The sequence below is a fragment of the Apium graveolens genome, unplaced genomic scaffold (genome assembly GCF_009905375.1).
Source record: "Apium graveolens cultivar Ventura unplaced genomic scaffold, ASM990537v1 ctg2549, whole genome shotgun sequence".
Lineage (NCBI taxonomy): Eukaryota > Viridiplantae > Streptophyta > Magnoliopsida > Apiales > Apiaceae > Apium > Apium graveolens.
The window spans coordinates 115611-126244 of NW_027417712.1; the positions used below are offsets into that span (position 1 = coordinate 115611).

At 37.8% G+C, this 10634-nt stretch overlaps 2 protein-coding genes across 2 annotated transcripts; one reads left to right on the top strand and one right to left on the bottom strand.

Annotated features, from left to right (window-relative positions):
- Positions 1-1593: 1593 nt before the first annotated feature.
- Positions 1594-2166, bottom strand: LOC141700593 (uncharacterized). The gene has a single exon (XM_074504296.1). The coding sequence runs from the start codon at positions 2164-2166 to the stop codon at positions 1594-1596; it is 573 nt and encodes a 190-aa protein (XP_074360397.1).
- A 3450-nt stretch (positions 2167-5616) lies between these two features.
- On the top strand, positions 5617-8361 carry LOC141700595 (thioredoxin reductase NTRB-like). The gene is made up of 2 exons (XM_074504299.1): positions 5617-6723; positions 8056-8361. The coding sequence occupies exons 1-2, from the start codon at positions 5682-5684 to the stop codon at positions 8124-8126; spliced, it is 1113 nt and encodes a 370-aa protein (XP_074360400.1). The 5' UTR covers positions 5617-5681; the 3' UTR covers positions 8127-8361.
- Positions 8362-10634: the final 2273 nt, after the last annotated feature.

Genomic DNA, 10634 nt, shown 5'->3' on the forward strand with positions numbered 1-10634 from the left:
AGTTTACAGTTGATTTCATCAGATTAATGGCCTGTCCTGAGAGTTTCTCATATCGTTCTAATATATTCCTCATACTTCTAGCTTCTTGACTTGTCGCTTTAAAGAAAATGTAACAGTCATCTGCAAAGAGTAGATGCGATATAGACGGTGCCCCGCGAGCTATCGATAGTCCATGAACTAGTTCAACTTCTTCGTGCCGCCTGATTATTGAACTAAGACCCTCCGCACACAATATATATAGGTAAGGGGAAATCGGGTCCCCTTGCCTAATTCCACGTTGAGGTTGTATGTTTCCAAACTCACATCCGTCATGTAGAAAGCTATAGGAAACAGTTTGTACACCCTGCATAATTCTCTCCACCCATACATTATTGAATCCGAATTTCAGTAGCATACCTTCGAGGAACGGCCACTCTAATCTGTCATAAGCTTTTGATATGTCTAGTTTTACTCCAACCACACCATTCTTTCCCTGTGTCTTTCGCTTAATATAATGATTCAATTCAAAAGCTACTAGTGCGTTGTCAGTGAGTAATCGACCTTCCACAAAAGCACTCTGTTTGTCCGAGATTAGTGTTGGCAAGCACCTTTTCAAACGATTCGCCGTCACCTTGGAGAGTATGCGAAATAGCACATTGCAGAGTGATATAGGCCTCAGGTCCTGCATTTGCTGGGGCTGTTTTACTTTTGGTATCAGGCATACCAACGTACGGTTAATGCCTGGTGGAAGCTCCCCCGATGCTAAGAATCGCTGATAGAATTTCATCACATCGTCCCCCACTATATGCCAATAAGTTTGGTAAAAACATGGGTTTAATCCATCTCCTTCAGGTGCTTTTTCTGGGAACATTGAGAACACTGCATGTTTAACCTCCTCACAATTGATTGGTAACATCAATTCTTCATTTTGCTCATCTGTAACCTAGCTTATTTTCTCCCTTCCCGACAACCTTCCTGCCGTATTTGTTGACTGAAACAACTCCTCAAAATACTCAGTGATAATTTCCTTGATATTTTCACAATTTTCCTGCCACACACCGTGTTTATCTTTTAACTTCACCACCTGATTTGTTTTCTTTCGTCCTGATGCAAATTTGTGAAAGAATTTCGTGTTTTGATCCGCTTCCTTAAGCCAAAACTGTTTCGCACGTTGCTTCCAATACACTTCTTGTTTTTCCAGTAGCTTGAGAAATTCCCATCTCGCTTCTTTGTACTTTCTTATCCCATACGTATCTCGCCGTGATCTAAACCTTGTCATCTCTTTTCTATAATACTGAATCTGTTCCCGCATCTCCTTCATTTTTCCACCCCCCATTCTTCAAGCTTTAAACAACAATATTCTATCTTTTCCACAATTGTTTGACCCGCGGTTTATCTCCAGCTTTCTTGTATTAGCATGCTGCATTGTTCCTCCTTAATCCACATGTTCTCGAACTTAAACCTTCTTCTTCTCGGAACAAACATCGTTCTATTAACCTCCAGGAATAAAGGCATATGGTCCGAGGTCGAAACTTCCAAGACTTTTACTGATGCCTGTGGAAACATATTTCTCCACCCTTGGTTCACCAACCCCCTATCCAGTCTCTCTTGCACTCATGTAGCCGTACCTCTTGATTTTTCCCACGTAAATTCACTCCCAATAAAACCAAGATCATCCAACCCACTGTCAAACACTGTTTCTTTAAAACCTTCCAGTAATCCTCTTGGTTGTCTTCTACCTCCCTGTTTTTCATGCTCATGCATCATGTCATTAAAGTCTCCTATGAGACACCACGGGAGTTGTGATTCTGCAGCTGGGTCTCTCAATATTTGCCAAGATTCCCTTCTTCTCTGTCGTTCTGGGCAGCCATAAAACCCTGTATACCTCCAACGGCCAACCTGATCACAGCATACTTCGAAGTCTATATAATGGTTACTACTTCCTTTTATCTCAACCCCCCCTTCATTCTTCCACAGTAGTGTTAAGCCACCACCATGTCTTTGTGACTCCACTACAAAACACCCGTTAAAAAACACAGCTTTACAAATGGACTCTATCTTCTTCTTATTAGCAAACGTTTCTGACAAGAATACTAAATTGGGCCGTAATTGTTTAATGATTTCTTTGAGAAATCGAACTGTTCGTGGTTGGGCCAAACCCCGGCAGTTCCACACTAAGAAACTCATAATTCTCGGTGGGCCTGGATTCCAGAGCCCACCCCATGCAAGTTTTTTGGCACATGTATCTCATTTAAATTATCTCCCAAAACGTCTGTAACCATGTTGTCCGGCCCAGTATCTTTCTTATTGTGGTCTAGCCCAACCCGCCTGCGTTTTGTGTCCAATACTACATTTAAATTATCCTCATTCCCGCTCAAATCAATTCCCTGATTTATTTCCTCATCTGATCCCTGATTTCTAGTTGTAACAATAACAGCTCCCTTATCTCCCCTTTTCTCGCGCACAATACCAGCTTTTTCCTCGAATCTCGCCTTTCTTTGCTCATCTTTATCCCTTGATTGATTCCCTGTTGCTCCACCGTTCTCCGTCCATCCTCCTCCACCTTCAACATTTCTCAGCCACCTAGCACCCGCTCCAGGCTTACTATTACGACCTGGTGCCCTTAACCAAGTTACGTATGCCCGTTCAATCTCCTTATCTGGGTTCTCATACACAATACCACAATCCCTCTCCGTATGACCAATCATCCCGCAAACAAAGCAAAAATTGTCCATTCTCTCGTATTTAAAATTAATCCAGCTCCATGTCCCTCCTTCCCTTTTTATTTTCATACGGCGTTTCAATGGCTTATTAATGTCCAAAGTAACTCTCATTCTCACACACGGCTTCCATGTCCCTTCAAAATTTGCAGGGTCCGACTTCACATACTGGCCAATATACGATCCCACACTTTTCAGTATATTCTCATATATGAACCCCTGTGGTACGTCGTAAACTTGCACCCATATGTCTATTTCTTTCAGCTGCACCCCTTGCGGGTCTTCCATCTCTTCCACTTGCTTATAAATCAACATATTTTGTTCAAAGGACCATGGCCCTCCGTCAATTACTTTTCGTAGGTCCATGATATGATAGAACACGAAAGAATATTTAAACCCGCCTGGGTCATGTATCTCCATCCCTTCCTTAGGCCGCCATAGAGAAGCCAGTAAATTTTGCATGGCCTGAAAGTTAATATTTTTGTCCGTCAAGAATTTACCCACCAGGACAAACGTCTTTTTCTTCTCCGTTACCTCTTCCACCCCCACTATGACACCATTCTCCTCTTCTTCCTCAATGGATAGATTAGCGTACAGCTCCTCCAAATTGGGATTCTTGTGTTGGCTCATAGTTTTGTATATGTGAATCAAATCTGGATGCTTAAAATATGGTTCAAAGTAAACAAAATATGAATAGCTTATGGATTTTACAAAGTTGCCACAAAGACAAGACGGCTCTGAAATCTCAGAGAAAAAAGCTTTGCAAATATACTCAGCTAAATCACTATATATTCAACTGTAAAAGCGAAGATTTAAAAGAGAAATAATCATATTAAAACAGAGGTTATCAAAATTAGGCTATCACAATCTCGTACCACCATTTCAAATAACCACTTAAAAATTATCAAAATAAATATTTAAATTACTAGAATGAAACTAACATATCAATTATATTTTCATTTCCCACAATTTAGCTTCTCGTCTCCACCATCGTTACCATTTACATACTATCATTGTATATAAAAAATAAAATCTAAAACAAAATTATTAAATTTTTTTATAGAACTCGACCAAAATTCAGAATATATCATGCGTACGAAACTGAAAAAAAAAACGAAGAACACCGATTGAAATCCGCAACCGCTACCTTTCAGTTGCGCACTAGGTAAATCTCACGGGTTCAAAGAATAACCTGCAAACTACATGAATCAATATAAACCGCACTTAATCGATATACTCTAATTTAGGAAGCATAATTATAAGTTCTACTCCCATATAATTTGAACATGTGACCAATAATATAATTATCATTTTTTTAACTAACTTAACCGATGCTTGCGGACATGGTTAACAAACTTGGTGGATAAGTCTCGTGGTAAGTGTTTCAAAACAAAAAAAAAAGGTCTCGTGGTAAGTGAAATTCTTGAATAGGGTGAATTCTATGTCCTTCCTAGTAGGTTATTAGTGTTGCAATATAACTCATTTTTAGGTTAGCTCGACAGACCTATTAGGTAATTATGTGCCATGTACATCACAATCTTTCTTGAATCGTGGCCATAATATCCTACTAGAACTGTCAGGAATTATCACGATTAATATTGGGTCAGGGTCACAATGACCTATTTTGGACCATTGCCGTCATCACCTAATTTGTGACCGTGACGGTCCCAAACTTTGACTAGTCAATTTTAAAATAGAAATAATTTAACATTAGTTAATATTATTTATATTTTTACGAATTATTTTTCATTCACGTCACAATTTATATAAAAATGGATATTCAGTATTAAAATTTAATATCCTAATTTACATATTAATATAATTCTATAAAAAATTGAATATAGTGATATTGGTGCATGAAACGCTGAATTATATTGTATTTCGAAATTTCTATAGCAATATATATGCATGTAGACAAAATATTTTTTTTTGCTAAATAACAAAATACTTAACTTGTATATAACTTTTTTGACGAAGAAACTTGTTGACTAGAAATGCAAAACTTATATTACTAAACAAAATATTCATTTTTCCATTTTAGTGAGTACTTGCATTACAAACTTCCCAAATTCCAAATCCCATCCCATTAAAAAGGCATCAAACCCAAAATATATTAAAAAAAAAGCTTCACTATATATATATGTGTTCTCATTTGTCAGTAGGGGTGAGCACGGTGCGGGCAGTGCGGTTTTTTACTCAAACCGCAAATCAAACCGCACATGCGGTTTGATCAAATTTCCAAACCGCAACCGCACTGCGTACCCTCAAAAACCGCATAAACCACACCACAAATATGCGGTGCGGTGTGATGCGGTTCACTGCGGTTTATACATTACAAGTTCGAAAATTTTATATAAATACAAAACTTAAATTAATTAAATTTCCGAATAATATAACAAAATCGCCAATATTCTTCAATAATACAAATTAAAAATTCCACACTGTAAAGTTTAGCGTAGAAGTTTGGCTCGGTAATTAAATGACTTCACTATTAAATAGGTGATTTTGTACCATGTGTCTCATTATTTTTGAAAAAACATAAATTGGATGATCAACACGCAACAATTGGTCTTGCAGAAACAAGATGATCACTAAGAAAGCACTGCTAGTATGTTAAATGGAATCAAACTTAATAAATGGAATCTAGAAATATAAGTATTATATATTTACTATTGCGGTGCGGTGCAGTTTGAAACACATTTCAGAATTTTAAAATCACAATTCGCACCGTACCGCACCGCGCGGTTTATTAAAAATTCAAACCGCAACCTGATCACGAAAATTAAAAACCACATTTTACAGTGCGGATTGGTGCGGTGCGGGCGGTTTTTGCGGTTTGTGCGGTTTTCCTCTGATCCCTGTTTGTCACAACTCATAATAAAAATACAATTTTTCCCCTCACCCAAAATTATTATAGCATTATTATGAACGCCACCTATACATACAAACCCTGACCAATACATACAAAACCCCTGATATGATATGAGAGCCTGTCTTCGTAGTCTCTTTAAAACAGCTCGCAACTTTCTCCCTCTGACCGCCGGCGCCGCCACTCTCTCTGCCACCACTTCTCCCAAACTCTCCGGCGCCGCCATGGACGATCTCCAAACTCTCAAGACTCGTCTCTGCATCATCGGCAGTGGGCCCGCCGCTCACACCGCCGCAATCTACGCTGCTCGAGCTGAACTGAAACCCATTCTGTTCGAAGGATGGATGGCCAATGATATTGCGCCAGGTGGACAGCTGACAACTACTACTGATGTGGAGAATTTCCCAGGGTTTCCTGATGGGATTCTTGGAATGGAATTGATGGATAAGTGTAGAGCTCAATCCGTCAGGTTTGGTACTGAGATTTTCACTGAGACTGTTAATAATGTCGATTTTAGTAAAACCCCTTTTCGGGTTTTTACTGATAGTAAATGTGTTGTTGCTGATTCTGTTATTGTGGCTACTGGTGCTGTTGCCAAAAGATTGAGTTTTCCGGGCTCTGGGGATGGGAATGGGGGGTTTTGGAATAGGGGGATTTCGGCTTGTGCTGTTTGTGATGGCGCCGCCCCTATTTTTAGGAATAAGCCTTTAGCTGTTATTGGAGGGGGGGATTCTGCCATGGAAGAGGCGAATTTTTTGACTAAATATGGTTCCAAGGTTTATATTCTTCATCGTAGGGATGAGTTTAGGGCGTCCAAGATAATGCAGAATAGGGCATTGAGTAATCCGAAGATTGAGGTTATGTGGAATTCGACGGTGGTGGAAGCGTATGGGGAAGGGGACAAGGGGAATTTGGGGGGTTTGAAGGTCAAGAATGTTGTCACGGGGGAGGTTTCGGATTTGAAGGTTAATGGGTTGTTTTTCGCTATAGGGCATGAGCCGGCTACTAACTTTTTGAATGGACAGTTGAAGTTGCATCCGGATGGGTATGTGGCTACTATTCCAGGGACTACTGAGACCAGCATTAAGGGTGTTTTTGCTGCTGGGGATGTTCAGGATAAGAAGTATAGGCAGGCTGTTACTGCCGCTGGATCTGGTAACCCATGTTCTGATTTTATCTGTATATTTTCCTCTTTTAATTATATGACGGATGCTCGAATGAAAGGAGCCAAATAATTCACTGATTGTGTATTGTTTGTGTATTAGGGATTTATTTCTCTTTATATGGTGGTCAATGCTAGGTGCTTTAATAGTAGTTGGAACTGAACTATAATATTATATACATAAGGACATTGCGTTGTTTTAGTACATTAGTACATACTACCATTCTTTAAAAACGGAAACGTTTGGTAGAATAAAGTTTAATTACATAGAAAAACAGGCTTTAAGAACATATTATGTTCATGTAATAGTAAATGTCATTTGCGTTGTAGGAATTATTTTTTGTGAAAATTTTCAATTTATATGTACATATTGAGCTGGTAGTTTAAATAAATAAATATTTGACAGTCCTTATAAGATGCCATTATAAACATATCTTAGAACTTTCCCTAATATGCTAATTTTTGTTAACTCATCGCATGTCACAAGTTTTATTTTGGGAGTGGTGTATATTCTGATGTTCACTTCACATGTCACAAGTTTTATTTTGGGAGTGGTGTATATTCTGATGTTCACTTCACATGTATGCGTTCCAGCATGAAATGTTATTTTAAAGAACTTTGTAAATTCAAGCATAGATGAAACCTTACCTAGTCTTGGTTTTTAAGAGATCAGTGAATTACTAATCTTTTTTTAGTTTCAGTGATAACAGCTCAATATGATTTTTGTCTAAGAATGATTTATGGACATCATAGATGAAACATAATTTTTCATTGCTTGCAATTGCTACTTGAGCTGGTCCACATGGCTGGTCATCAATCCTCGTATGCTAATATTAAGATGTGTGATTGTAGTTATATGATTAGGTTTTTTTAGTTGTACTTCACATTATGCAGTTTTGGATTATTTTTTCAATTAGAAATGATGTCTGCATTTTATAGATGCATTTATAGTCTGTAAATTATAGCAAGAAGAACAGATGATTTTTTGCTTGGACTGTACTTGGCGAGCAAATTTCAAAGTCTTCTTCAGGTTTCTTCGTTTTTTTACAGTTATGTGATGTTGAGGCCTTGCCTTAACAGAAGTTTCGCCTCAGACCTATTCTTTTCCTTTAAGAAAACGGAGGTTCCCGTCAGACCTATACTTTTTCTTTAAGAAAATGTTTGATAAGATTGAGCTCGCTTTTAAATCCAATTGAGCTCTTCAGCAACCGATTACAGAAATCACATAATGTATAACTGATACATTATTTCCACGTCTTTGCCAGCTCAGGATTCTTATATGTGATATTGATCCACACAAAATTTATTTTGACTTGTGAATGCAGGATGCATGGCAGCACTGGAAGCCGAACACTATCTGCAAGAGATTGGAGCACAGGAGGGAAAGAGTGATTGATCATCCAAGAATATGCTTGAGAGATCACAAAGAACCTGAATTGAACAAGTAACATCAAATAAAGAAAATTATATTGTTAAATACAGACTCTGCTCTTACAGTTTAACAAATAAGGTTTCATTTGTGTGGTATTTAGATCATCACTTTTCCAATTCGAATTCAATATTTGTGGTCAATTATTATAAATAGCATTCTTGCAACTCCACATTCTTCATATCTACTGTCTTTTATTGCATGTTTTTTTGTAAGTTTGTTCGTCACTGGTGTGTTTTATTGCATGTTCAAGGAGTTGTTTGCAAACCTTTTCTAGTAATGTGAGAGCTAGGAAGCACCGACACTGATACGGCGATACGGAATACGGGACACGGGACGCGGGACGCGGGGATCGTCAATTATCAAAGTGTCCTGGATACGGGACACGGCAAAAAAAAGTAAAAAAAAAAAATAAAAAAAATAAAAGATTTATATATGTCAAATATTGAACAACTTCATTCATAATAATAATAAAGATTCTTTCATAATAAGTAATAAACTACTGTAGATCTATTCCACAATTTCATTAAATTGATTATCCTGTATTTTATCAGATAGAAAGATGAAGAGAGATGTTATAAAAGAGAGAGACGTGAAATTAGGGTTAATATAAGATGATTTGGGTTTTTATAAGATGATTTCGGGCTTCTTTTATATGGGCCGAGTCGGTGGGCCGTGTCGGTCGCGTGTCAGTCTCCTTTTTCTGTGGCGTGTCGGACACGTACGAGTCGTCGTGTCGGCCGTGTCCGGCACGCATACGGCAGCCTTTTTGAAATGTCGGTGCTTCCTAGTGTGAAGGAAAATAATTGCATGCATATCTTTTGACCATCTATCTATTACCTTTAGATTACGGAGGATTTAACAGTTGGGAACTAAATTTAAATACTCATATACTCGTGCTTCTACTGAGGCTCAAACCCCCTACCTCTTCTTACCAACACAAGAATGCTAGAAATATTTCTAAAGTTATTTTTAGATATATCTAAAGCTGATTATAGTACATAACCATATATATTTTACATGGCTTTCACTTAAATTTGATTATTTAATAATCTTTTGTTAAAAATTTTCTTACGTTTCGTTGAACATTATGGCCCCCATTCGTAGAATGTCATCTGGCGACAGTTTGTCTGTGCCTCGATGAGGACTGCGGTTTCTTCTTCATTGTAGTAACTAAGACCTTTATTCCTTGCGTTACTTGCAAGTCTCAGCTGCTCTATTGTATTTACTGCATATGAGCCATATGTTGTATACCTTATGAACTCTTGGTTATGTTTATTTGATATAAAAACTTGAAATTCCATTTGGGATTTTCTCCCTGATCTTCGTAATGGGGACATAGGACTCCACAACTCTAGCTCTCAGGTCCAGCTCAATGTGTTTTGACTGTCCAGTTCCTTGAACCCTTGCACCTGTTTTTCTTTGGCTGTCCTTCCAGCCTGCCGAGAACTTGGGCCTTTTTTGAGAGTGAGTTTGGTCTTCTGCCTTGTATCTTGGCAGAGGTTTGTTTTGTCCTTCAATAGTGTTATACTACAATTCTGGGGTAAAAGAGGTTGTGCCAGAATTTATGCTGTTGACTTTGATTTGTTGATTCCATTCAATTGTGCCACCAGTTGCACTACTTGAAACATTGCTTTATTTTGGCTTGCAAGTTGAAGTAAAAACAGTCTTTCTGGATGGGCTGTTTTATGGCCTTAGATGTGAGCAAGTAGGAACGTTGGAACACAGGAGCTATGATGCATAGACAACTAATTGAATGTTAACTACTTAAATTTGTATCTTGTCAGTGGGAGAGCTTGATAAAGATCCTACCACATCTCCGTCAAATAAATTATCCAGGGGTTTGATTTGGCTTGTTGGTAAGTGTTGTAGATGATGCACTGTATGCCCATATAAATTGGATATGTTGCATCTTACACCTGGACAAACTTTTGAGTTCTTGGGGAGCTAAGCATGGCCGAAGTTCTGGGCTCAGGTTTGTTACTTGCGATAACCATGGTTTGTCCATCTTTGCTACACTGACCCGTTGTCGAGTCGAGTTTTGTCCGAGCCGAGTTTAATTTATTTTTAAAACGAGATGAGCCGAGCGGAGTTTAATAACCAATCGGAAAGTGATGTTCAAGCTCGGCTCATTTATAAATGAGTCGAGCCTGAACCGAACACGAGTTTGTTCACGAACAACCGAGTTGAGGCGAACTCGAGCCGAGTTGAGTTGTCCACTAATATTTTGAATATATTTTTCAATCGAATAACCTTAAATTATAATTTATAACTTTACAAGTTACATCAATATTAACTACTAGTTTTACCTAAACATTATATATGCACACTCATATCTTACACTTATTTCATAATATAGCTATATCATTTTATTTTTCAAGACGATTTTTAAAAATATATCCAATTTTATTTTTATTATTGAGATATTCGTAATTTTATAAATCGTACATTACTTTTTAAAATGACGATGTCAAA

What these genes read in the sequence shown, in the direction of transcription:
- LOC141700593 (XM_074504296.1), bottom strand. Translation starts at nt 2,166, where the DNA reads ATGAGTTTCTTAGTGTGGAACTGCCGGGGTTTGGCCCAACCACGAACA.
- LOC141700595 (XM_074504299.1), top strand. Translation starts at nt 5,682, where the DNA reads ATGAGAGCCTGTCTTCGTAGTCTCTTTAAAACAGCTCGCAACTTTCTC. An exon ending in TGTTACTGCCGCTGGATCTG is followed by an intron (nt 6,724 to 8,055) that starts GTAACCCATGTT and finishes TTGTGAATGCAG; the next exon opens with GATGCATGGCAGCACTGGAA.